The 27500-nt window shown below is 40.8% G+C and overlaps 1 protein-coding gene across 3 annotated transcripts in view; it reads left to right on the top strand.

Moving 5' to 3' along the window:
* Positions 1 to 27500, top strand: part of kalrna (kalirin RhoGEF kinase a) — a 152441-nt gene that overhangs the window by 45052 nt on the left and 79889 nt on the right. For all 3 annotated transcript variants that reach the window (XR_011645145.1, XM_034110128.2, XM_034110126.2), the window contains exons 3-16: positions 4400 to 4514; positions 7902 to 8094; positions 8936 to 9109; positions 9490 to 9573; positions 9730 to 9861; positions 11598 to 11720; positions 13960 to 14082; positions 14398 to 14589; positions 16297 to 16428; positions 17430 to 17528; positions 17639 to 17770; positions 21623 to 21745; positions 26618 to 26809; positions 27376 to 27500. The exon at positions 27376 to 27500 is cut by the window's right edge and continues 45 nt beyond it. Coding sequence is in view for 2 of the 3 variants with exons in the window: in XM_034110128.2 (XP_033966019.1) it covers positions 4400 to 4514; positions 7902 to 8094; positions 8936 to 9109; positions 9490 to 9573; positions 9730 to 9861; positions 11598 to 11720; positions 13960 to 14082; positions 14398 to 14589; positions 16297 to 16428; positions 17430 to 17528; positions 17639 to 17770; positions 21623 to 21745; positions 26618 to 26809; positions 27376 to 27500 (1939 nt within the window). In the remaining variant the exon portion in view is untranslated. The remainder of the gene's footprint in view (positions 1 to 4399; positions 4515 to 7901; positions 8095 to 8935; positions 9110 to 9489; positions 9574 to 9729; positions 9862 to 11597; positions 11721 to 13959; positions 14083 to 14397; positions 14590 to 16296; positions 16429 to 17429; positions 17529 to 17638; positions 17771 to 21622; positions 21746 to 26617; positions 26810 to 27375) is intronic.

Here is a 27500-nt window from a genome sequence, read left to right as displayed (position 1 = left end):
CATCATTTCCGAAGTGTGTGATTTGTTTTCACCCATTGGATTTAACTTATCTCCTGCAGCACGTTACTGACAGCAGCTAGCATTGCTCTGTCTCCAACTTGTCTCTGACTTAAGACCCAAGAGCTCCAGTAAAGTGCCTTGTGAATTACTTTTAAAACCAAAAACGTGGGAGTAATAAAAGAAAACAAGGTCTGACACATCCATCATCTTCAGGAGTCTCTCTTAACTCAGCCGAATACGGAAGCAGCCACTTTTAGCCTTAGGGTGTTTATTACATACATCACACATCTCTCGCTGGTCTTGGACCTCCTTTGTCAAGGTGAAATGGTCAAAGGTCCTCAATGTCCACCCCCTCATCAAAAACAGTCTGCACAACTGGGGATATGAGAGTGGTCTTCAGGAGAAATCAGTGATCACACTTCACAGCGCTGTATCCGCCGTTCAACCTTCAGGACGGCAGAAGAGATGAGTGGTGTGGACGCGGGCCGTCCCACCTCCTGAGACAGGACACGGGCAGGAAAAATCATCGAAGAATATTCTCACCCTGAGCGTAACTTCCCTCCGGAGCTGCAGCTCTCTGTTTGCCAAAACAAGCAGCGAGAGCAGATTCAGGAACTGTTTCACTCCACAGGCCGTCACATTCACAAACACTCAGCCAGTACTTGGATTCTACACAAACAAGATCCAACGTCACATGACCTGACATTTGGATATACATTTTGTTCCACGATATATACAGTTTATTGCAATTTGAAACAAAACAGGAGATATTGACTAAACACCAGTTTTTGGTCAACATAATTCTTTCTGTCCCTGCTTTATCTCTACACAACAGACATTTCTTTTTGCAGTCGATTCTTCCTACTTCTTCTTCGCTTCCACGTTCATTCCCACGTTGTGGACAACAACTAGCCGCATCTGCTTTGGTTGAAAAATTTAAAAAATGTAATTGAAAAATTTAAATTAAAAAATTTAAATTGAAAAATGTAAATGCCTTTGCAGACCATTTACATGCACAACACATATATAAAATCACAAAATGCACAATAGGGCTTCTTAAAAAGTCTGTGTATACTGCATTTAATACAAAATGATGGTATTTTATGTAAAAAATAAAGGTGGAATGATTTTTCAAGAAAAAATACCAGGCGTTCCGTAGTTAAACTTTTAAATAATATTTGTTGGGTTTGGAGATCTTTTGTAGACATATTATTTAATTATAATAATGAAAATAATCATTGGCTGAAGCCATGGTGAAAATGTTAGTGGCTCAAATCAAAATGAATAAAATAAGACTCTAAATCAGAACATTTAATTCTTCCTGGGGGGAAAACAAAAAATGTAGGCAATAATAATTACCTTGGAATAATTGACTGCATGATCATAATACAGTATTGGAATGGGATGTTTTCCCTACATTGCACGCAGTGGTACAAGATTTAAGTGCTGTTTTTAAAATGGGCCTGGTTCTTTCCTTCCATATTTCAGTACTGTACACCAGTGAAAATGTTACCCTCTAATTTTTTTAAAGGGAGAGACAAAGAGAAAGTAAGTGAGACAGTGATATATGGAGAAGGCCAACAACAATCTGTCATCAAGATTCCTTACTGTAGATTACAGCAGCGTGCTCCCTCCCAAAACACACACTCAAACACACTTAAACACACACACACACACAGACCGATTTTCCACGACTCAGTAGCCATAAACAGTGTGGTTTGTGTTTCTTACATTAATCTAACCAAAACATCTCTACACACTTCATCTATCAGAGGGAGGGAGGGCGGGAGTTTTCGTCTCGGATCACTTTCGGAGACTTTGGAGAGTGTTTATTGGCTGCTGTAGCCGTGCTGGGAGTTATGTTACAGTTACAGAGATACTAAAGCTATTAGTGTGAAGTAATGTGCAAATTACCACTGGTACGGTCTGCCTGCTGATAATGCAGTGACAGTGGTTTCCTCGAGTAATGTCTGCTCTGTCATTTCAGTTCTCTAATGGTTACTCCATTGATTTTACCATTTGTGTGTCATTTTTTATTTTAAAGGACTTATCATGTAGTGCATGAGAAATAAATGATATTTGTTTTTGTTCAGGCTGATGCTTGAATTCTATCTTGAACATAAAAAAGTGTTTTATTTATTATTTATGTTCATGAACAACTGCTAGAACAGTTGTATAAGTAGTGTTGCTAAGATTACTGTCATAACTAGAACTACTACTACTACTACTACTACTACTACTACTACTACTACTGACTACTACTACTACTACTACTACTACTACTACTACTACTACTACAACTACAACTACTACTACTACTACTACTAAGACGACTACTACTACTACTACAACTACAACTACTACTACAACAACTACTACTACTACTACTACTACTACTACTACTACTACTACTACTACTACTACTACTACTACTACTACTACTACTACTACCACTACTACTACTACTACTACTACTACTACTACTACCACTACTACTACTACTACTACTACTACTACTACTACTACTACTACTACTACTACTACTACTACTACTACTACTACTACTACTACTACTACTACCAGAACCACTACTACTACTACTACTACTACTACTACTACTACTACTACTACTACTACTACTACTACTACTACTAGAACTACTACTACTACTACTACTACTACTACTACTACTACTACTACTACTACTACTACTACTACTACTACTACAACTACTACTACTACTACTACTATTAGGATTCCTTATGTTGGGCGGCTCCATGGTTTTTAGGGGGGTTACATTAAACTGGAATTAATTTACTTCTTACAGTAATACAATACACACACCCTTTTTTATGGATATCCCAATATTCCCATGTCTTGTAAAAGGGCCATTTTGATATCCAATTTTCTTGCAATCCCGCTAAACAAAAGCAACAAATAAGAAAAACAATTATTCATTGGTGTAAATGACAAAATATTGTATTTCTCTGTCACATTGAAATAAACAGAGGACTGCTTTCAATATACATATCAGGGCTGCACTATGTTAGAAAAAAGGACATTGCAATTTGAAAAGTGACGGCAATAATTTAAAAATAATTCAACTTATTCAAAGTTTTTGCATTATAAAGTAGCATGTAACTGTGTGCCCTGAGCAGCAGAAGAATAATCCCCCAATCAGTGCAGACACTCGTGATGGAGGTGGCTGATGATCCTGCTGAGGCTGAAAGGCTGATGAGGATGATTACAATTATAATGCTGATGAAACTGCAAAGTCTCCGCGGTGATTGGGAGGTGGAGGGGTTCGTGTCACATCACCATGAACACACTGCAGACAGAGAGAGAATCATATTTAACAAGAGAGAGCTCACAATGTAGGTGTGTTGTTATGCTGCTGGATAGATGTGAGCCGTTCATAATCATGATTGACAGCTGGAGACAATGACAGCAGGGGAAATTATGAGTTGGCATGTGTGAGAGGAGTGAATGGCAGGATATATGAGAAATAAAACAGTGTCCTGACTGAGCATGCAACATACTAGTTCCTCAACTGAACTCAAGCCTGAACTTTATTACTACAACTGCTACTACAGTAGGTCTACAACTTCTGCTACAGCTACTACTACCAGTGCGTTTACAACTAGTACTGCTACTACGTTCCCACATCGACAACTGGTACTACTGCAACTACTGTTATTAAGGAATATGTCACAGTTGTTTCACACCAATTCAGTTTTATTGTGTAGAAGGATTAGCTATATCATGCTTTGGCTACAGAGACAATACTTTTTATCAGGATGAATTCCCTTGTGGTCCTATAAACCAGTGCTTCTCAAACTTCTTTCAGTAATGTACCCCCTTTGAAACTTTTTCTCAGCCAAATACCCCCTGGCCGACCCCGAACATTTTTGATCGAAAAAGCCTAAATAAATAATTACAATATAGTGATGTTCCCTCAGTGTGTGATGTATTCACTCCTTCGTGGTATGCATTACAACAAACTAAGGATATTTTCATTTTATGCATGAAAAAAAATAACATAACTTTTATAAAACAGATTTTTCCAAGGAATTTTTCAATGTAAGTAATGTGTTATTGTGAAAAACTATAAAATACAATACACACATTTGACATGTTTATATGAGGACCCCCTTGGTGGTTCTAGGAATGTTTTATATAAAATTGTGTTTTCTATTTTACTTATTTAACTTTTAACTTTTTATTTTATTTGTTCGTACCCCCTGCAGTACCCCAACGTACCCCCAGGGGTCCGCGTACCCCCATTTGAGAATCACTGCTATAAACAATGTATTTGTAACAATATGACTGCAGTTTTGACATTGCAAACGTGGCAGCATTAAACATAAAACTTATATATTTGTTATGTGTGCATTCAAAGGTGGGCGCGATAAAAGAGGAGGACCGATCGTGACGTTTCCTGCTAGAAGTAACCACGACCGAATAAAACAGGAAGACCTGAGGAGGCTGGTGACCTACCTGTCTACTGTTCCCAGGTACACACACACACACACACACACACACACACACACACACACACACACACACACACACACACACACACACACACACACACACACACACACACACACACACACACACACACACACACACACACACACACACACACACACACACACACACACACACACACACACACACACACACACACACACACACACACACACACTGCTACATATAGCTTGATAGATGATAGATGTCATCATGTTCGCAGCTGTCATGTATCGCCTTGTTATCAATCCTTCTATTTAGGACAACAACATTTAGCGAACTAGACTTGTTAGCAGGGAGAGGTGGGGTGTGTGTGTGTGTGTGTGTGTGTGTGTGTGTGTGTGTGTGTGTGTGTGTGTGTGTGTGTGTGTGTGTGTGTGTGTGTGTGGAGTGGCTCAGTGGTGTCTGCGCTGAGAAATCAAACGCTTCTCTCTTCCTCATCACAGCAGCAGACTGAGAGCAGTGTTTGATTTGCATCAGCATGAAAGCTGCAGTGTTTGCAGCAGACAGCGGCGAGAGTGTCACACTTCACGTCAAGTCCATTTATTTCACAGTTTGAGGATGTTGCAATGAATGAGCTGCTCCACAGAACAACTTTTTAATAATCTCTCACAGTCCATGCCCTGTGGCTTTCGGAATATACAATAAAAAGTAAAGACATACAATCTTTGTTCCGTTATCTGGCTAAACGAGCAGAGTGACATTTAGTGAGCGAGAGTGTCCTTTGAATGCAACAATAGGGGGAGTTTTTAATCTGGTGAGGGCTGGCGATAGTATAATATATATCATCGACACAATGTAAATGTCTATCGTATATATGTGTCTACATTGTTTCTATCACGACTAGACTAGGCTTATATTCATTTATGTTTTCACATAAAAGGTCATCTTGCACTAAAGTTCTTAAAATGAGAAGATACTCTGTTTTAGATCTTCTTAATCTACTTAAAGGTCCCATGTCATGGCCATTTCCACTGATCATAATTCCATTGTTGAGGTCTACTAAAATAGATTTATACTGTGCAATTTTCCAAACTCACATTGTTTGGCATACAGCATCTCTGTAAACTACGTGTATTCACTCTCTCCACTAAACGGCTCGTTGCAGCTCTCGCCCCCCTCGCTGTGAGCCCAGTGTGCTCCGATTGACCAATCCACGGACTTCCTCACACACTCAGTGCAGGCAGCTCTGCTGATCTCTCCTCCCTGGCTGCAGGCTGATAAGTGTGGCTTGATATTGAGTAAGAAAAAGGTTGATAGACGCTGTGAGAATGGGTCTGCAGAGAGAATGTCGCCGCGATCCCAACTGTCTGTTATCAGCCTGCAGCCAGGGAGGAGAAATCAGCAGAGCTGCCTGCAGCACTGAGTGTGTGAGGAAGTCCGTGGATTGGTCAATTTGGACCAATCAGCAGAAGAAGTGACGTAGCACGGTGCAGCCACGTCACACGGGGCAGGAAGTAAACTATGGAAACTGAGAAATCTCCAACGAGGCGTTTGGGGAGGTATTTTCTGTTTTAGAGTTTTACTCGCTACAGGGTGTACTTTGAGGGTTTTGACTCTGCACACCGTTTACATGCATAAAAAGCTTCATAACACACAAGGGGACGGGTAATAACCGGAAAAGCATGACATGGGACCTTTAATACTAAATCTACTAAAATATGTAGTTGCTAAATCGTGTATGGTTTGTGTTTATGTATTATTATCAAAATAGGAAATTACCTTTATCCTTACAGAAGATTTTGGCCACATTACGCATCCCTGGGAACTGCAAACAGTCTGCATGTTACCATGTACCTGTCTGCCTAAAGCACAGTGTGCTTAGAATTGGGCGAGCCCAAAATCTGTATTATCATCTGATCCCAATCAGCCGCGCTCTGATTCCTCCTGCTTAACGAGCTGCTGTTTCCATGGTGACGAGAGGAGTTTGTGCTTCCCTGAGGCCGAACTATAATGGATGTGCTTTTGTTGAATTTTTAATAAATAGAGGTTGAGTGTAAGTGTGTGTGAAGGTGAGGTTATTTCAGTATATTTGTACTCTCCAATCAGTGAGCAGCTGCATTTAAGGTCATTAGACTCCAGTATACACAGCTGGCTCGCTGCACTGGTTTCACAGCGGCTACTGCTCACCAGTTTATGAGAGTTGTCTAATCACATGTCCAATCACACAATATTTTGATTTAACTTTATTTAAATTAAACTTATAGCGTTGCATTTGACTACCCTTTCTAAAATCAAGCCTTTATTTTGAATGTTTTTGTTTCCGAATGTACAGACAATGATAGCCTATGTTACGTGTTGCCTACACTGCACAGCCCACATGTACACATCACTTAACATGCCCCGCTAAATCACCACCTGGAAGTCATTCTGGTGTCTCCATAATAACATTTATTTACAGATGTGAATGTAACCCAAGACCAATCTAGAAATATGTATTTCAGTGTTTTTTTCTCTTACTTTCCGGATAATCATCTGATCTGAACCACATGTTGCCAAAACTAAAACTGAATTAATTTGACGAGTGCTAAAGGGATAGTGTAACATTAAAGGTGGGGTAGGTAAGTTTAAGAAACCGGCTCGAGTGCACTCAAATTTGAAAGTACACAGCCGAAAAGAATCCGCCCCTTCCTTCAGACTTCCTTACAGAGCACCTCCTCCAACACACACGAACATGACGTCAGCAGACTGGTGAAAGTGGCCGCCTGTTGCTGGCGAGTCGTTGAAGTACTGCTGCAATGCACGCCCAATGAGGGCACGAGATACATTTGTGCGTGCACGAGATGGAAGGCTGACAGACAGGGCGGCTAAACGCATTGGTCGTTCTTTTTACAGTACTACGGCTTCTACAGATGACATTTTTTAATGGATTTTTTGTCAAAGCACTTCAGATATTCATTGCTATCGGGATGTTAAGAGCATTCCATGGAATATAACAAAAAGTGTATCTCGAGCCGGTTTCTGAAACTTACCTACCCCACCTTTAAGGGAAGTATGCTTATTGAGATGAGAAACACAGCTCCCATATCTGTCTTGTACATCTAAGGCTAATGAAAGTGTATAGTTGGCTTAGTTTGGCACAGAAATGTAAAAAGTGGAGACCTCAGGGAATCAGTTATTCGGGTCTTAAAAAATTCATAATTCTCATCAAAAGGCATATCTAAAAAAGAAAAATACTGCCTCGTTTAGGATCAGTACAGTCTAGTCCTTAGACTTATTTCTTTTAATAATTAGTCTGATGTAACAGTCAGGCAAGAATTAAGCAAGCTTTTATTTAACTAATTTCTCTGTTTTGAATTTTAAAAGTAATCTCCCATTTCCTCTTACCTCTCCATTGTCTTCCTCCCTGTCCACCCTGTCTCTCTCCTCAGTGAGGATGTATGTAAACGTGGTTTCACCGTCATCATCGACATGCGTGGTTCTAAGTGGGAGCTGATCAAGCCTCTGCTGAAGACCCTGCAGGAGTTTTTCCCCGCTGAGATCTGTGTGGCGCTCATCATCAAGCCGGACAACTTCTGGCAGAAACAGAAGACCAATTTTGGCAGTGCGAAGTTCTCGTTTGAGGTCAGCGGGTGTTCAATGTTTTCTTTCATCCAATCTCACTTCAGATTAGATGTTTTTAGACAAAACCAATGTTTATATTATATAGTCCTAACTGTGGAAGGATTGAGTGCTAAAGCAGGAGTTAAAAGAAATCTCGGTGGCATCATAATCTATTTGCTTCTGGTTAGCACTACATCTCATATGATGCCTCATTTTAATGCAGCAATTAAAACAAATGCAGATTCCTGTCAATCTTCCACAAAATATACAAAGATTTTCTGGTTTTATCCAGATTTGTGTTTACATTGTCTGGATGTGTAGAAAACAAGTAAGTAAATATGTTCTGACTACTACTAATGGTTCCCCTCATTTAATAATAATAATAATAATAGATTTAATTTGTTAGCGCTTTTACAGGTGCTCGAATACGCTTTACATATATAGTGAAGAGAAAATAAAATAAAATAAAGGAACAACAAATAAATATATAGTTCAAGTTAAAGTCAAATAATACAAAAACAATCACACATTAAAAGCCAGATTGAAGAGGTGAGTTTTTGTGAGTGTTTTGGGGGACATGGGGGAGTGAGTTCCAGAGGGAGGGGGCAGCGACGGAGAAGGCTCTGTCCCCCCAGGTCCGGTGATTGGTGCGGGTGGGGATGGATAGGAGGTTGGCTTCTGATGAGCGTAATTAAGCATTTAAGTATTTAAGCAGATTAGTTTAGTGGATATAACAATTCGGTAAAGGTTACCTTTTCTACTGGGGTCACTGGTACACATGACACAAACCTGGATGATCTGTCACTGCTAAAAACAACATGTATTTTTATATTTCTCTTGATTTGTTGTTTGTGTGTTTCAGACCAGCATGGTGTCAGTTGAAGGTCTGTCTAAGCTGGTGGACCCCTCCCAGCTGACGGACGACTTCGAAGGCTCTCTGGACTACAACCATGACGAGTGGATGGAGCTGAGAGTCTCCCTGGAGGAGTTCATATCCAACGCTGCTCACCTGCTGTCCCGCCTGGAAGACCTGCAGGTGGGGGGAGGGGGACAGATACATGGGCAGATGAATAATAGGGCGGCTCAATTATTCGTATTTTCATCGCGATTACGATTATGGCTTGCAACGATTACGAAAACAACGTAATGGAAATAAAACGATAATTTTTTTATTATTACTTTTTTTTTTCAGTTGAATTACACTTAAAGTTCAGGGTAATCAACTGTTAAAAACAAACTGTTCACATTTTTTTTTTTTCAATAAATGGATGTTTTCAAAGTCAATGAATAATCGCATTTAATAATCGCAATTACAATTATTGACCCAAATAATCGAGATTATGATTTTTGCCATAATCAAGCAGCCCTAGTTCGAAGCCATTTGTGCCAATATAGGACATTTTCTGTGTGTTGCAGGAGCTTCAGTCCAAAAAGGAGTTTCCTGCAGATGTGGAGGGATCTCGACGCTTGATAGATGAACACACACAGCTGAAGAAAAAGGTAACATAGCTGCACACTGTAGAACGTGTAAATACAATAGTTGCATTGCCATTAGCTGGGCTGAAGCCATCAGACGTCCTTGTTAAACATCATCGTTGTATTTATCATTGCATACATCTTTGATTCATTTAAAGTACCTTGTCCCCTCTCCTGTAGGTGCTGAAGGCTCCAGTGGAGGAGCTGGACCGAGAAGGCCAGAGGCTGCTGCAGTGTATCCGATCGAGTGATGGTTTTTCAGGGAGGAACTGCATCTCAGGCTCTGCTGACTTCCAGAGTTTGGTGCCCAAGGTATGTTCACTCCAGCTGGGAATAGAAACAGCTGATGAGACTCCACAATTATATAATCTCTTAAAAAATAATGTTGTAATCAATGATAGAGGAGGGATTAAGGGCCCCCAAACATGCACAGGTAATAACAAAAACTGGGATTTTCTGTCAACATGAAGTGTGGCAGTAAATATCAAACACAAAAAGACTGAACAGTGACTTGCTTGATGCCCCTACCCACATTCGGAATTTCCCATCATTAAAACGTGTAAACACTAAAACCACACTGTACAATAAAGCATGACTTAGTGCATAGACTTTGTCACCTGGTATAGGCCCTCAGCTTGTTAGCGTCTCTCGTTATTTCTAATGAGAAGTAGTCACTGCATGTTAGCTCGTTACCCGCAGGAATCCACAGGAAGCGTTGTCAGAGAACAGAGTGAGTTTCATTGCAGAGGTTGTCTCGACATAAAGCACAGAAGAACAGAGAACATGCATTGTGTCACAGACCTACAAACAACCACACTGTAGGCATTGACAACAAATATACATTATGAAACAAAAAACAGTAACCTGGATCTGTGCAAGTTAAGTCTTATAACTTGAGCAGGAAGTACATTTTGGAATTACCTGCAAAACAACTAAAGAGGATAACATATATACATTAGATGGCCTAGCAGTAGTACAGGCCAATTACACTGTCCAACCGTAAATAGCATGTTCTCCTGCCTATTTTTTAAGAAAAACAATAAACCAGTTGACCTGCGCACTAAATGGTTAAAGCCCCTGTCACACTGTCCCGAAGTTGACACCCGATGGACACACGAATATGGAATTGTGAATTTCGCACGAAGATGGCCCCGAACCACACGCGAAGGCAACATTTACATTACATTTAAGACATACAACTGCAACGAAAGAAACAAAAACAATTATGTTACAGTACTATGATACTGTACTGATATCTTCAGACTTTGTTCTTTACTTTATCCGTCTTTATATGTAGAACATATTACGTTTTCTCCGTCATGTTGTTGTTTCCATAGCAACAACAATTTCCTGTCAACTGTCCTTCAAAATAATATATTATATCCTTTTAGTTTCACAGAACACAAATTGGGTTATTTACATAATATGTTTACATGATTTTGTTGTGCACTAAAACAACCCGATGGACACACGATAAAGGAAATGTTCAAATTCGGCTGTGATCGTAGCAACATCGGGCCATTCGTGAGGGCATCTTAAGCCATCGTATGATCGCTGGTGGAGTTTCTCGGGCTCCGGCAGCAACTTCGTGAGCGGTGGCAAAATCTTTGGCATGCCAAAAAATAGCCGAAGGATCTTGCGAAGGTTCATTTTCGTGTTGAATTCATGTGCCAATTTTGCCCTTCGTAGGGCCATCGTGAGGGCATCTTGTTATCATCGGTGCCATCGGGCATTCGCCCCGATCAGAGTGAGGGCGAATGCACCGATGATAACACGAAGATGACACGATTCGACAAGATGCCCTCACGAGTGCCTTACGAAGTTGCCGCTCACGAAGTTGCCTCTCACGAAGTTGCTGCATCAGCCTGAGAAACTCCACCGGCGGTCATACGATGGCTTAGATGCCCTCACGAATGGCGCGATGTTGTTACGATCAGAGCCTAATTTGAACATTTCCTTTATCGTGTGTCCATCGGGTGTCAATTTCGGGACAGTGTGACAGGGGCTTTAGAGACATCATCTTACAATTCTTATCTGCTTTTTTCCAGGTGGCCAGTCTGCTGGATAAGCTCCACTCCACGCGGCAGCATCTCCACCAGATGTGGCACGTGAGGAAGCTGAAGCTGGACCAGTGCTTCCAGCTCCGTCTGTTCGAACAGGACGCAGAGAAGGTGAGTCACACCTGAGCCTGACGCCGGAAGAGGAGATTCAATTATCTCTAGGAATAGAAGTGTAATATATCAGTCCGTTCGGTACACTGAGTCAACACATCGTAATGAGGAAGTGGGAGCTACAGATATGTTCAAAGGCTGAACAAGATTGACATTTTTTACATTTGTGTCATTATTATTTGTATTAATTAATTGTGTCTTCTATTTGGCTTACTTCTACTGAGTGGGTTGGATTCATTTAACAACAACGCCAACATCCAGTCTTTCCTCTTTATGTTCATCTTTACCTCCGTCTTGTTTCTCAACATCTGTCTGGTTTCCCTCCTCTAGTTCAGTGTCATCCACTTTTTTGTTACCTCGTGTCCTTCCCACATCTGTGTCACCGTAAACGTCTCTGGAAACTCCTCAGTGAACTGAATGAAGTAGCCTGCTTATGTAAACACAGGAACTCAGTAAAAGCAGCCGTCCTCTCTTCACCTAACCCAGCTAAGTGATTAGCTGTGGTTCTGACTGAAGGCCTGGAATCCATTTGTCATGATCATAAACATCCCATTGACCGCAACATGCAGAAACATTTTAGTTTCACAGATGCTATTCATAGAAAGATCACACTCGTTATTATTCAGGTCATTGCAACTTCTAGAGTTTTTTATTCTGTATTCGCCACTCCATCGCTAAAACAGAAACGACAAAAACATTGAACACCATTTCATAGTGTGTGCTGCAAACCGATCAATCTTCAATCCAAATCCAACTTTATTTTCATAGGTCTTTTTTATACAAAAAAGGGAACACAAAGTACTTCACAAACTAACATCTAAGGTCATACACAGAGTAACACATGTGGACCCAGCAGGAGACCATAAACACAGTATTGACTAAAACAAGAATAAATACAATTAAATTAAACGCCAAGTGGGTCTTAAGTTGGCTTTTAAAATATGAATAGTCCTGGAAATGGATCCAGGATGGCTGAACCAAGTTAACCCACAGCCTCGCCTCTCACTAACAGAGATGTGTTTGGTGCGACCTTAAGTGTTGTTGATGGTAGTGCAGCCTGTACTCACTCACACACACACACACACACACACACACACACACACACACACCACACACACACACACACACACACACCACACACACACACACACACAACACACACACACACACACACACACACACACACACACACACACACACACACACACACACACACACACACACACACACACACACACACACACACACACACACACACACACACACACACACACACACACACACACACACACCGAGAGGCGTCAGCTGACTTGACGTCTTTTCCATACAAACATCCACATGCGGGAGCCGTAAATATTTACTGTAAAGCAAACAGTTGTGTCCTCAGTGTTGTGATGCTGATGGTCTGTGGGGGGGGGGCGTTTACACCGTGGGAAACAGTCAGCGCTCGCAGGGCAACAGTCAGAACTGACGAGGTGTTTGTCTGCGGTGAAATCACTGCCGGAGGAATGACTGTGCAGTAACCATGGTAACCACACGGTCTTCACAATTGGCCTCCGTCTGTCTGCGGAGATTGATTGAGACGGAGAAGCATGCGTGAAGGTTGTCCTGTGCTCTGAGGCTGCATCTGATCAGCCCGTGAAGAGGGAAGAAGCCGACTAAAGACTCTGCAGTTCATTGTTTTAAAGAAACACTTTAAACTGTTTAAACACGACCCTGGGTCATGTTTATGTTATTCTGGCCGCAATTTCTCTCCGTTATGGCAACATTTTACTCACAAACCTGATTGTAGACACACACGGTTAGTCAGCGCCGCCGCTTGAAAAACGCTAGACATAATGTTATGAACTTTGATACAAAGGCTTTTATCAAAGGATGAATTATAGTCTTAGGACTCACCAGCTGTATTTGTGTCTGCGAGTGACACGTTCTTCTGCACATGCTGAGTACATTCATCATGTGTTATTACATTGCGAAACTTCATTCTTGATCTTGGAAACAGTAGTTTGATAAATAAAGCTCCTCTTACTTACGTTTAACCACAGCATGTCTTAAAACTGTCAAACATCAGAGTTTGAGTTGAAAAATCATTTTGAATTGATCAAACAGTCTTTCACATGTGCTTATATGATGTTATATCTGTGTGTGTGTGTGTGTGTGTGTGTGTGTGTGTGTGTGTGTGTGTGTGTGTGTGTGTGTGTGTGTGTGTGTGTGTGTGTGTGTGTGTGTGTGTGTGCAGATGTTTGACTGGATCAGCCACAACAAGGAGCTGTTCCTGCAGAGTCACACAGAGATCGGGCGAGAGTACCAACACGCCGTGGAGCTGCAGACTCAACACAACCACTTTGCTATGAACTCCATGGTAACGCCATCAAAGATATTACCCTCACATTACATGACCATAGTTCTCAATAAGAGTTTACAATCTTTATCGCCACACAGCCAGGGTTTGTGCTAGAACCTGTTTATCTTACCGTCAAAGTTCTCCCCCAAAATCTCAAATACACATGTGTCCTTGTTTGAGATATCCTGTAAAGATATAGCTTAGGAAATGCCTGCCTCGTGTTAAATACATTCAAACGATATGTCACTCAGCATGTGGTGTTCAAAGCAGTAGATACAAATGTCTTCCCTCGCTAACAGCCTTTTGTAAATGTCTGTCTCGTCTCCTTCCCAGAATGCCTATGTAAATATCAACAGGATCATGTCGGTGGCGAGCCGCCTGGCAGAGGCCAGTCACTACGCCTCCACACAGATAAAACAGATCTCCACTCAGCTGGATCTGGACTGGAAAAGTTTTGCCGCGGCACTCGACGAGCGCTCCACCATCCTCGCCATGTCGTCTGTGTTTCACCAGAAGTCTGAACAGGTGAGATCGTGTGAACATCATTCTAAAATAGCGTTTCTTCTCAACAGACAGCCGGTAAAAGCAATCTGTGCCCAGTGTATCCTCCTATAGCCTGTTGTAAGGACTTCCCGTTCACATCTCTCTCGTTAGAGGGAACGCTGCTCCACTTACTGTGAGACTGCTGGTGCTTCGTTGCTGCTTTGGCAACTATCTAATCTAGGAATCTCTCAGACTGCATCATGTCCAGAATGTAAAATGCAAATAGACATTTTGAGGCGTCTGATTATATTTCATAGATCAAAGTGCTCCACTGCTGATTCTTGGAAAGTTGGCATGGCAACATACTGTATGAGGCTTGTTTGATTCCTGCTGGGCTCTTGGCATCAGCTACAAGTGTACGACTGAGAGAGCGGGAGATGAAAGACTCAGAGAGAGAGAGAGAGAGAGAGAAAGAGAGGGGTGGCGGAGAGAAGGGATTTGCTGAGATAGACTAATGAAAAACAGGGGCACAAAAAAGTGTCAGGATGAAAGATGAAAAGATGAAAGATTGGGGATCAAGGGAGAGAAAATTGGCAAGTCTGCTTCGAGAATAAGAATTAGTGTGGAAATGAGAGGTTTAATGAGGTAAAGGCTTCTCTTCATCGGCAGACACATTCATCCTAAATTACCTCAACAATAGCAACACTAACATCCTCTAGAGCATTCATTCATGAAATATCTGTACCCATTACGTAAAGATGTCCCAGTGGTGGTGGTGTTAGAGGAAAGATCACATATTAACTCAAATCAAAAGGATTTGAAGATGGGATTTAATCGTGTGACCTAAAATGGAGTTTTATAGGATACTCAAGATTATGAATGCTTAATAATTCTCACACAACCTCTACATGTATCTAAATAGCTGATATTAATAACGACAGAGCACATTTAATAGAACAATAAATGAAAGTATGTAAGTGGCGGCTGAAATGCATACAACGCACGCAAAGGGAAACATGTCCCAGTGACTCACAGTTGCCAATACACATGGAATAATTAGAATTCATTGCACAAGGATGTATACTGTATATACACCAAATTGAATGCATCCAGCCGCCATTCATTGGCTAACGATCAGAACAATGAGTCCCAGGACAGGTGATTGTGAAATGGTGAAAGCATATTAGGAATGTGCAGAGCTGATAGATTAGCAACTGTAAAGGTAGAAAAAAGTCAACATTGCATCGGTCATTTCCTGAGTATTAATTCATATGTTTTGTTAGTTTCAATCCCATATGAAAACACACATTTAAAGGTCCCATAGCATTACCCATAATCCCCTCTGTTTCAGCGCTGTTTCCAAAGTGCTGATTCTCTGTCTGTTACTTCAGATGAAAGTAAGGAGCCCCTCCCCACACCCCTCTGAGGGATATTTGGTTACAAAGAACACAATGGTGCTCTCGGAGGAGATTCAGGTGATAAGGGGGGGGGGGGGGGTTACCTTGGTTGCTGATTGGCTAATGGTTACACAAGACAAAAAAATCGTTATGACATCATAACGTGGCCGAAATCTGGTCAGCTCATTTTCAGACAGGTTTTTATAGAAATGGATCAGGACAAAAAGAGAGAGAATCTTTTTTCTTTTTCAGAATCTCTCTACGCAGAGGGGACACATGTTTATTCTTAAAAGACATGAAAAATAGGATGTTGCATAATAGGTGACCTTTAAGGTATTTCTTGCTTCCTCAGTTCCTATCGGAGGTCGATGCCTGGTGTAAAGTGTGCAGTGAGGGGGGGTTGCCGTCCGAAATGCAGGAGCTGGAAATCGCCATCCATCGCCACCAGAGTCTGTACGAGCAGGTGTCCCAGGCGTACACCGAGGTAAACCTGCAGCACAGCTGACAACACAACCTCAGCCCTACTCACACGGGCCATGTGTAAGCAGGGGATCTAATGTCGTTTAGAAAAAAACAAACACCCCACAGTTCTATTTGCTGCAGCCACAAGCACAAACAAACGCATCTGAAGAAAATTGGTAAGAACAAGTTATAAGATCTGTACTGTAAATACAAACATCTTTGAAGACTTAAAAGCAGTGTTTGCTGGAGCTTTTGCTTTGAGTAAGAAACAAAGCAGTGCCTGTGTTCTCTGCAAAGCATTGGTTGTGTGTGTGTCACCAGTGTAATACAAACTCCCTAATGCAATGTAATGATCTACCTCCTGATCAAAGCTGTAGCATTGGACCTTGATTTTGAATTATCTTCAGAACTAACCAAAAATACTTTAAAGCTTGTTTTCATTTTTAAGATGTCTTAATGTTTACCAGCGTAAAAAAAAACTCTGCTAATGATTTAGATGTACGACATATTTCTTAAAATGCACATAACGATTGACAAACAGGATGTTACAGCCAGTCCTCAGCAACAAAAAAAACCCCTGGAAATTACATTATTGTTTGGTTTTTAATGATCTTCACTTAAGAAATAACAATGAAACTTTATTTGAACGTCGACTTCAAGAACAATGCAATCCAAAGTGATTTACACGGGACATAAAAGCATTAAGACATCAAAGAAACTGCTATACAAAAAGACACACAGATATTATGCAGAAAAGGAAACGGTGCTTAATGCTGATGTGGACGCAGTGGTTCCAGTTGTGGGTTTGCATGTATCATTGAGCTATTAGCAGTAAGAAGAGAAATGCTGATTCAGAAAGTGTATGTGAGGGAGGAGAGAACAAAGAGGAGAGAGAAGATGCAAACCTGATTCCAGTCAAAATAAGTTTAACTTTTTGCACATCTCTACCTTTCTCCAGTCTTAATCTGTTCTATCTGTATGTCTATGTCTAATCTCCTTTCTAACCTACCTGGCTGTTTGCAGGTGAGTCAGGATGGGAAAGCCCTATTGGACGTCCTCCAGAGGCCTTTGAGTCCAGGCAACTCTGAATCGCTGACAGCCACTGCCAATTACTCCAAAGCGGTCAGTCTCATTTATTTTGGGGCTTCTTCTGATACTGACGAAAGAGGGGCAGCTTTAAGTCGTTTATATTAAATTAAAAGCACATTAAATGAAAGACTGTGATTCCGCAGGTTCACTGCATCCTGGACGTGGTTCACGAGATTCTCCACCATCAGCGGCGTCTCGAGAATATTTGGCAGCATCGAAAGGTCCGACTGCACCAGAGACTGCAGCTGTGTGTGTTCCAGCAAGACGTCCAGCAGGTACACACACACACACACACACACACACACACACACACACACACACACACACACACACACACACACACACACACACACACACACACACACACACACACACACACACACACACACACACACACACACACACACACACACACACACACACACACACACACACACACACACACACACACACACACACACACACACACTCACACTCACACACAGCGCACACAGCACAAGCCAGAGGAATAAAACATGAGGAGTGTGTTAGTGGGAGAGAAGAGGGAATATCTTGTTGCTTTTGGATGTAAACGTTGGTTTCTCCAAAGTGACAGCTTTATAGGAACATCGAAAAACAATATTTATTCATACAATACAACTTAATATTGAACTTTGGAGTTCACTGCAAGGGGTTTGAAAGAGGTTAACTCAACAAGGAGCTTGGAGAATTGAGTGGAAGAGGCGCATGTCATCTCGTTTGTCAGCATGTGATCAAGTAAAAAGACGTGTGTGTCTTTGTGTGTCTGTGATGAACTTTGCTGAACCGATGAGAGTCACCACGACACGTTCATTCATCTCTGCTGTCCTCTTGCCCCGGCCGAACCGTGTAATGTGAACATTCCTTAGATAAAATACTTGCTGGTTACACTGCTCATATTTCACAGATGGGTTTTTGTTTTTAAAGGTGTCAGCACAGATTCCTGGAGATTGTATAGATATTAGTTTGCTCAGAATGACTTATGATGAAGGGTAGTTATAACGAGCAAACTGGATGCCATAAGTGGGGGAGCAGGAAGTCTTGTTTATTACATTTAATTCTTTAATGTGATTGTGGGTTTGACAGTAATGCAGTAGGAATGAGGTACAACCAAATAATACCACTGGCATTACTGCAACCTCTGGAATCTCAGTAAAGAGTCCACACGTGCGCTCTCTAGAGACCTCCGAAATTATGAACATAAAGTACAGTAACAAGGACACAGAGTGTATCTAATGCAAAACAGCTGAAACTAAGCCTATACGCCATATCATCTGCAGAGTTTCAGCCACTTATGTTTGAACACCATAGACATAGAACAAATGTACTCGGAAGTTAAGACATGTGTGTGTGTGTCTTTGCCATTGCAATGATTGCAACTGGCTAACTTCTTTATGATACCAAAAAACTTGGCACATCGCAAACTCAATGCAGTGAGGTTTTGCAGTAACGACTACATTGAGCAATGGCTAAATGAGTATTATTTAACATTGTCTTTTCGTATCCAAAGACTTGTTGATACAGTGTGGAAAGAGCACCTTGATATTGGCAGATATTTGACCCCTTTGTTTGGCTAATGTTCTGTAGGCTAACCAGTCTAAAGCGTGGTTGACTTGCCTTGCAGCAATGTAGCTAACTAGCTAGCTGTAAGATAGTAAGCTAGCTATCCTGCTAGTTCAACCCAGTCTCATGGCATTTCGTTTCACCAACACGATTTTTAATCTATTGATTCGTGTTCACCATCACGATTTCCCCCTTTTTTTCGTGTTGCACAGCACGATTTTAAAAGCAATGTATTTCTACTGGTAACGTGTTTCGTGCCTGCAGGCTGCAGCACGTCTTTTTCTCCGGTCGGGTCGAGGAAGACCGGAAGCTGTGTGGTTCATAAAAGCATGTTCTTACTCAATATCAAGCCACAATTATTGCTTTTATTTTAAATCGTATCATTTCGGACTTTTATTGCCGTCTGTGAGGAAAATAAATGGGGCTCAGAGCCTCAGGATACTGAAATCTGTATTTTTAAATCTTTTTTTCCTTCTAATTTGTTATTCTTTTCCAAATAACACACTGTTATTTACTCACCAATAACACACAATTATCCTTGCTTTTATTTATTGGTTTAATTCCATAATCTCGGGCTTTTTTGGCGTCCGTCAGGAACTGAATTTCAAAATAAAAATAACCGGAAACAGACGTAGGCCTCTCAGAGTTTAAGATGGCCGAAGACACTACACTACCCATAATCCCCAGCTATCGGTTAGGACTACAGTCCCCATGATTAATCTTCAAACTCTGGGATTAGATGTTGCAGTGGCAGTGCGCTAAGGTTACGCCGAGCGTCAAACAGCTGTTTGAAATGGAACGAAACCACGCCAGACTATCCAAAACTGGAATCGAACGCCCCCCCAGAACTAGACATGCTGGCATCAATAGATTAAAAATCGTGTTGGTGAACACGAAATGCCTTGAGACTGGGTTGTCTAGTTTGCTAATTCCACTATGCTCTAAACTACACCCGAAAACGAGCCAAACGACAAGCTGGTGGCCAGTGCTGGGTCTAACAGTATCTCAGTCCAACTCCCTTGAGTGTCTCTAGGAAGAGAGAATTAGGGCATAAGACGGTCTACTAAATCCAAAGATGAACGTGCACCATGCTACATGTATATGTGACCCAAGAGGGAGTGTGAGCAAGTGTTACAGAGAGGTAAAAGACAAAGAAAGAAGAAAGAAAATGATGCCTGAAGCAGAGATCGTATCAGTAGGTTATAAATTCATTGAAAACAGAGTTTTGCCAACTGTACTGGTCATGCATCAGTTTCTATGAGACTCCAGGGAGAGACAAAGAGACACACGCAGAGGGCGAGGGACGTACGTGGGAAGTGAAACAAGGAGCAGGTGAGAGAGTAAGCTCATAGCAATAGACTATAAATCACTGAGAACAGGGCTTCTCCAACCAGAGCTGTAACGCTACAGGATATATAGGACCCCAGAGAGGAAGAGGCAGACATGCTGGAGTTAAGGCTGAACGAGAACATATATGATGTGAAGTTTTATTTGGCAGATTTAGCCACATTCAAACAAAGGTAGGATAGGACTTTGTATGTGCTCTGACCCTTCTCTGAACTCTTTGTGGCTGCAGCTGCAATGACTGCACTCCACTGACGTCATGAATTACAACACGGTTCATCCCTAATCTCTGTTCCCAAGAAAGTGCTTTGAGATGTCAGTGGGGGACAAGGTTCCCAGATATGACATACTTTGAACTTTATTACATGACAGAAGGGCCAATACAGCCACTGGTTTATTCTTTATTTTCTAAGATAATCATATAGTTTTTGTTTATGTTCTTATGTTACTTTAAAAATGATCTGGTAACCACATCACGTTACATCTAAAATGTGGAGAGTCAAGGTAGCGAACAAAGGAAACAATCTAGAAAAGTACTTCAAAATTGTACATTAAATGACTTGAGTAAAAGCACTTGATGTGGAGATGTATTAATATGGCCCTAAAAGGATTGTTTATGTGTCCTTTGTTAGGAGTAAATGTTAAGTGTTGTTTGTATCCGTGAAATTGGTGTTTTTATGTTTGAGGACTCTTGGAAGAATGACCTTCAACATCCTTATAAAAAATCAACTCAAACCAAGGACAAATGCTCTGTTTCGCAATATCCACAAAAGTCTTAATATATATTGTGCCTTGTGATTTGATGTTCTCTAAAAGCAATTTGTCTTTCCTTGGCCCAGGCAACATCCTTCCATTCCTGACAAAAAACTAAAGACAACTACCCAGCCCGTGTTTAGCGAATCAATATCAAAGCAAGGGATGGTGCCTGCCAGTCGCCTGGCAATCACATCAATAGAGACATTTGGTCTACAATAGTCTAATGGTACAGAAATGCAACATCCTCTCCTCCGCAGCTCAGTGACCCACGTTTCCCACGGTGATCATGGAGGTTTCATCTCCTACATTCATAATTCATGAGGCCATTTTGTCCTGCTGATCTGACTGGACACTGTTAGAGCAGAGGGTTCAGCAGGTTGCCTTCAGTCCTGAGTGTGTGTTAGGAGATGATGTAAAGGTGATCTTTGTGTTCTCTCTCTTTCCAGGTGATGGACTGGATAGAAAACCACGGCGAAGCTTTCCTCAGCAAACACACTGGTGTTGGGAAATCCCTTCACAGAGCCCGAGCCCTGCAGAAAAGACACGACGACTTTGAAGACGTAGCTCAGGTTAGTCTGTTTGTGTACATTTGATCCCATCCAAGCATCATTTCTTCAAAGATAAAAGACTGAGTCACACAGGAAAAGGCCACAATGATCAATACTAGAAATCGACAGTTTTTCATTTTCTGTGCTGCTTTTCTTTGTTTTTGTCATCGCACCGCGAACAAAGGGGACGAGTTGACACCAAACAGGCAACATTTGATTGTTTTACTTTAACAGTAAAGCAGTTACACCTGCAGCTCATGTTTTCAGTACTGACGTTGATGTTACGATTGGGTGAAGCAGGTAGGACTCAAATGCAGAATTTAACGAAAAGCGAGCTTTATTAAATAATATAAAGCTGTGGCAAAAAAGGCAGTATCCAAAATATCCAAAACCAATGAGCAGCACAAGGAACACAGACCGTGGAATAACATGGAGGGGAAACAATGAACCGACATGGAACACAGGGGAAGACTAGACTAAATACACAGAAGGGTAATCACAGAACAAGACACAGCTGGGCAGGGGAGGGAGAAACACAAGGGCAACAGGTGAACACAATGAGACAATCAGACACACCAGGGAAACTAATGGCAGGGAGGAGGACCAGACAAAACACTGAATGAACAGACTTACAAAACCCATAACCAGACAGACAACACTAAAATCGTGACAAACCTGGGAGTGTGACAGTTGAATTTCTAAGAGCACACTGTCAATAAAAAGATTATTAATTCTTGAGCTCAGGAGTCAGTTCAATTCCATGTGTGAACCCTCATTTACAGTATCAACATTACACATAAAATATCTACTCCTCCATTGTACATTTTGAGGGTAGTAGCTTGTTTTCATCTATGTGTATTCACTTGCCTTTCAAACATCTGTTAGCAATCTTCCTCGATTAATCCCAAATTTCACAAAAGACACCGTGCCTGGTGGCGGCAGGAAGCATGAAGACATTTCTCCGCGTAACCATTTATGGTTACAAGTCTTTCCTGACTAATCTGCAGAAGATGTTATCCATTCCTGAATTTCATTACTAAAGTTTATCATGTATGAAACACTGGATTTGGAGCGAGAGTTTTGGTGATAAAGATGAAAACAAAATATAGAAACATGTTGAAGCTCACATAAGAGATTTCATTAAATGTCAGAGGGAATGTGGCTCGTGTGCAAAGTCAATGCTGGTATGAAAAGGATTTAAATAGTGTTATAGTATAGATTTAAATAGTGTTATAGTGAAATAAACTATAACACTATTTAAAAAAAAAAAGAAAAAAAAAAGTGGGGCGGTGGTGGCGAAGTCGATAGGGACTTGACTTGGCGACTAGAAGGTCACCAGTTCAAGTCCCGGCAAGACCAAGTGCCACGAGGTGTCCCTCAGCAAGGCACCGTTCCCCACACTGCTCCCCGGGCGCCGTACAAAATGGCAGCACACTGCTCCTAACACTAGGGTGGGTCAAATGCAGAGAAACAATTTCCCCACGAGGGATTAATAAAAGTCCATCTTAATCTTAATCTTAAAAACACAAAATATGAAGCAAACACTAGTGACATGTTTCTGTTGAATATTGAAAAGTGCATGGACATGATTATTGCAGAACCCTTTGTTCTTCATCACTATATACCACAACTGTCAGTCCAGCCTGCTTAAAGAAGCAACAAGAGGTTATATATCGGCTCATATTCAATGGAAACCTTGAGGGCTTTGAAGTGGATTGGTTGCTGTAGGTGCGTGATGTTCTTCTTTATTGAAGTTGTCAGTTGTCTGGTTTGATTTGTTTTAAAGTCCTCCGATCGCAGACATACAGTATGTGTGTGTTCATCTCAAAGCCTTTCTTTAGAGACTGAATGTTATCATCAAATCTTTACCATCTCTGCTGCTCCATCATAACCCTGAACACATGCACACTGCAGATCACCATGGTGTCAAGTTATATGTTCTGCTCTTTTCGTTCCCCATCTTGTTCTCGTCATTTTTATTTTGTCTTTCTTGCCTGCTTGAGCTGACATCCCAACACCTTTCCCCACTTGCTTCAGCCGTTCAATCTATTTTATCCTTGAAGCTTTCTCAACAATTTGCACCACCCTGAGTGCTTTCTAGTCTTGAAAACCCCCTGAACGTGGTTTATTATATCCTCAAATCAAACTAGCAGTGCACTCACAAGACCTTCGCCAAAGCCAAATGCCCTTTTACTACCATCGCAATGTTTACAAAAGTAAAAACTAATTTGTGTTCCTCTCGGAGATTTGGATTCTTCTTTTACCCATGCTACACCTTTCCATCAATGTCCATGAAAGTCAGATTTACATTTGTTTCGTAATCCTGTTGACAAACAGAACGAAAACTTAAACGTTTTGGCCGGATGTAATAACAGCAATCAGAATCCATTGAAACTGTATAAAACATTCTGTACTTGAGGTGTTTCAGTGAAGTGATTATCCTATACAATAATGAGTGTAAATCCTATAAAGCAGGGGTGTCAAACTCAAGGCCCGGGGGCCAAATCTGGCCCGCGACTTCATTTCATGTGGCCCGCAAGAGCTTGCAAAGAATATAATATGTTTATTATACGGTTACATGTCACTTTACAGAAGCAGGTTGCCCATAAACTACATGTCCCACAATGCATCTCGTTTTGTGACATGCACTGAAGAGACTCACAATGATTTGCCCTGGACTTCTGCTTTCAGACGTAGTTAATTACTAAGTTATTATCCTATCCGATAATAATCAAATTCAGAGGCAATAATGTAATATATAATACATTATATATATTATATATTTATATATGTATATTTATAGTTACAACCGGCCCTTTGAGTGCAACCATAATGTTAATGTGGCCCGCGATGAAATTCAGTTTGACACCCCTGCTATAAAGAGTATGTAGCTGATGTTTACATTCTGGATTAGGATTAACCTTCATAACATGCTGGATCAGCATTATTCGGGTCAGCCTCGGTTTCTTCCCATTTTTTCCTCAATTATCTTTTTTTTGCAGTGTTTTGCTCGTAGAATTCCCTCCACTTAGCAATATACATAACATTAATACATGAGACGCCTTTAAGGAACATGCCAAAAGATGAATAATCATGTTTACCCAAATTAGCTTTGACTTTCTCTTTTACATACAAACACCAAGACATGCTAGGACTTAATGAGTGTGTGTGTAGTGTGTGTGTATATTAAACATGGTGAGTTTTTATGAAAATGTAATCCCCATTTACCATCATTACAGCTAGTTTATTTTTAGCTCTCCTCGTCTACATCAGATTAGATGCTTCGCCATTAGATCCGACCAAACATCAAACAGAAAGACCCAAAAATCCTTTACTCTCAATAAAGTCTTCATTCTGCCTTAAATCGTAGTTTCTCTAAGGAGGTTAACTCTTCGAATACCAACATTAAAAGGTTGATAGGGACGGTAGACTGTTATATGTTGTACTGTACCTGAGAGGTCAATTAAACAAAAAAGGCTTCTTCTTCTAATGTTACATCTCCGTTTATTTATTATTTTATGTGTATATATTTATTTTAAAATTATTTAATTACATATTTTATATTATTACTGTGTCGGTAATTTGTTCGGTTAATCTATTCAATGTACCTTTCAAGTCATTCCTTTATTAATGTCTTAAAAAGTCAGTATTGGTCTTGTACATTATATCCAGGTGCCGGGGATGTTTCAGCGTTCCTGTCACCCCCCTCATGTAATCCTCATCCTAAACCACAGCAGTCATGCATGAAGAGTAATAATCTCTTGTAAATTATAATCTTTATCTCCTGTCTAATCCCTCGGAAATGTGAACCATCCAGACGTTAAGCTTTCTCCCAGACTCATATTCTTCAATAATTGGGATCATAATGCAATATATATTTCTAACTCCAGCACCCGCCCCCTGAACCGCCAGTCACACACAGATATCTCACATGTAATATTTCATGAAGTTAAATCTCTCACACCAAAATAGACCAAAACTAATCCAGTGTGTCCTCCTGATGCATGCTAAGAGCTTTAACACACAGACTGGATTCAGTCCATTTTTGGTGATAATAGAGGTACAGTAGAAACAGGAAACAGCGCCATGGCGATTTACAGAAACTGGATGAACATACGGGATCCGATAGTGATTGTGATTTCCTGAAGCAGTGTAATCCCTGTGCAGCTATGGTGTTTAGGTGTTTACATTAGATCTGAAAGACCACTGGAGTGACACCAGAAATAGCCCAAAATGGAGAAGTATTATTTTATGTTTTATGATAATAGTGAGAAAAGATTGAGAAAACTTCCAAAAATGTACATCTATTAGGAACAATAAAAAGGAACATGAGAATGGTAAATACATATAATGATTGAGAAGGTGACACCTTGTAGTGACAATAAGGAAGATGATGTGAAAGTCATTACGTTATGTGATTAGATTAAGCCTCACTTTTGTTGCACATAGTACAATGAAATGAAATGTACGTCCAGCCAGAGATTGCAAAGAGTAGATAAAGAGCATGAGGTTACAGTAACAAAGTTGTTGCATATGTGTAGCAAGTTACAGATACGTTTGTATAGATATGAAATAAATATTGAGATAAGGTGTACGTTTTGAAGCATATATGGAGAAAACCAACTATCAAGAATTCTTGCCTGCTATACAATGTATTCGCACAGCTTTACTAGGTGGAAAAACTTGAAAAAAGTAAACGGATTATTACTCATTTGCAGAAAGAGTGCATTAACCTGCATCTTGCACTACTGATGCAAATGCATGCATACAAACAAATACTTCCATGACCAAGTTTTAGAACTTAGCTAATACAGATATTAATCATGTTGGTGTTGCGTGTGTTGCTTATGATGATGTTGATGATGAAGGTCCTTCCTCCTCTTCCCCTCTCAGAACACGTACACTAATGCGGACAAGTTGCTGGAAGCGGCAGAGCAGCTAGCTCAGACCGGAGAGTGCGACCCTGAGGAAATCTACAAGGCCGCCCGGCACCTGGAAGTCCGAATCCAGGACTTTGTCCGCCGGGTGGAACACAGGAAGCTGCTGCTCGACATGTCCGTGTCCTTCCACACACACACCAAGGAGGTGAGACACACACAAACTAAAGAAAGAGACACATTCTCCGACATCCTGTTTTGGCCTAAGAGCTCTACCTGAATGAATTATTCATTGGTCATTATACACAGAGACTCCGATATGTGATAAGTGTGTAATTGCAGGTTTGAGTCCAAATAGGACAAACTGTTTCCTCTGCTACAATTACACTGTCATGTATTTTTCATTAACTTTTTTTATATACAACTAAACAACACAACACTTTTTCAACCCACCTTAAGATGTGGTAAACTCACCTATAAGATCTGGAAGGAAAAAAGTGTATATATATTTATATGAATCATTTGGCCTTGCCCACATGACATGTTTTAACATTTGGCGTTTCCTTATCTGGGCATCGTGTAAATGGACAAAGTAATAGTGAAAGATATTGACATTATAAAAGTGATTTGTTCAAGAACAGTCCGTTTCAAGTACAAGATGATAAATAGAAATAAGAAGTTCTATAATTCTACCTTTATACTGTATACCGTGGTCTGCATGGTATGCATTGTATATGCTAACCTGTGTGTCGGTCTGATTGTCTGTGTGTCCAGCTGTGGTCGTGGATGGAGGAGCTTCAGAAGCAGCTGCTGGATGAGGTTTGCTGTGATTCTGTGGAGTCGGTGCAGACTCTGATCCAGCAGTTTCAGCAGCAGCAAACGGCCACACTGGAGGCAAC

The sequence above is a fragment of the Pseudochaenichthys georgianus genome, chromosome 21 (genome assembly GCF_902827115.2).
Source record: "Pseudochaenichthys georgianus chromosome 21, fPseGeo1.2, whole genome shotgun sequence".
In the NCBI taxonomy this organism is placed as follows: Eukaryota; Metazoa; Chordata; class Actinopteri; order Perciformes; family Channichthyidae; genus Pseudochaenichthys; species Pseudochaenichthys georgianus.
The sequence above is the reverse complement of the archived record's forward strand: the minus strand, read 5'-3'. Positions and strand labels throughout refer to the sequence as shown.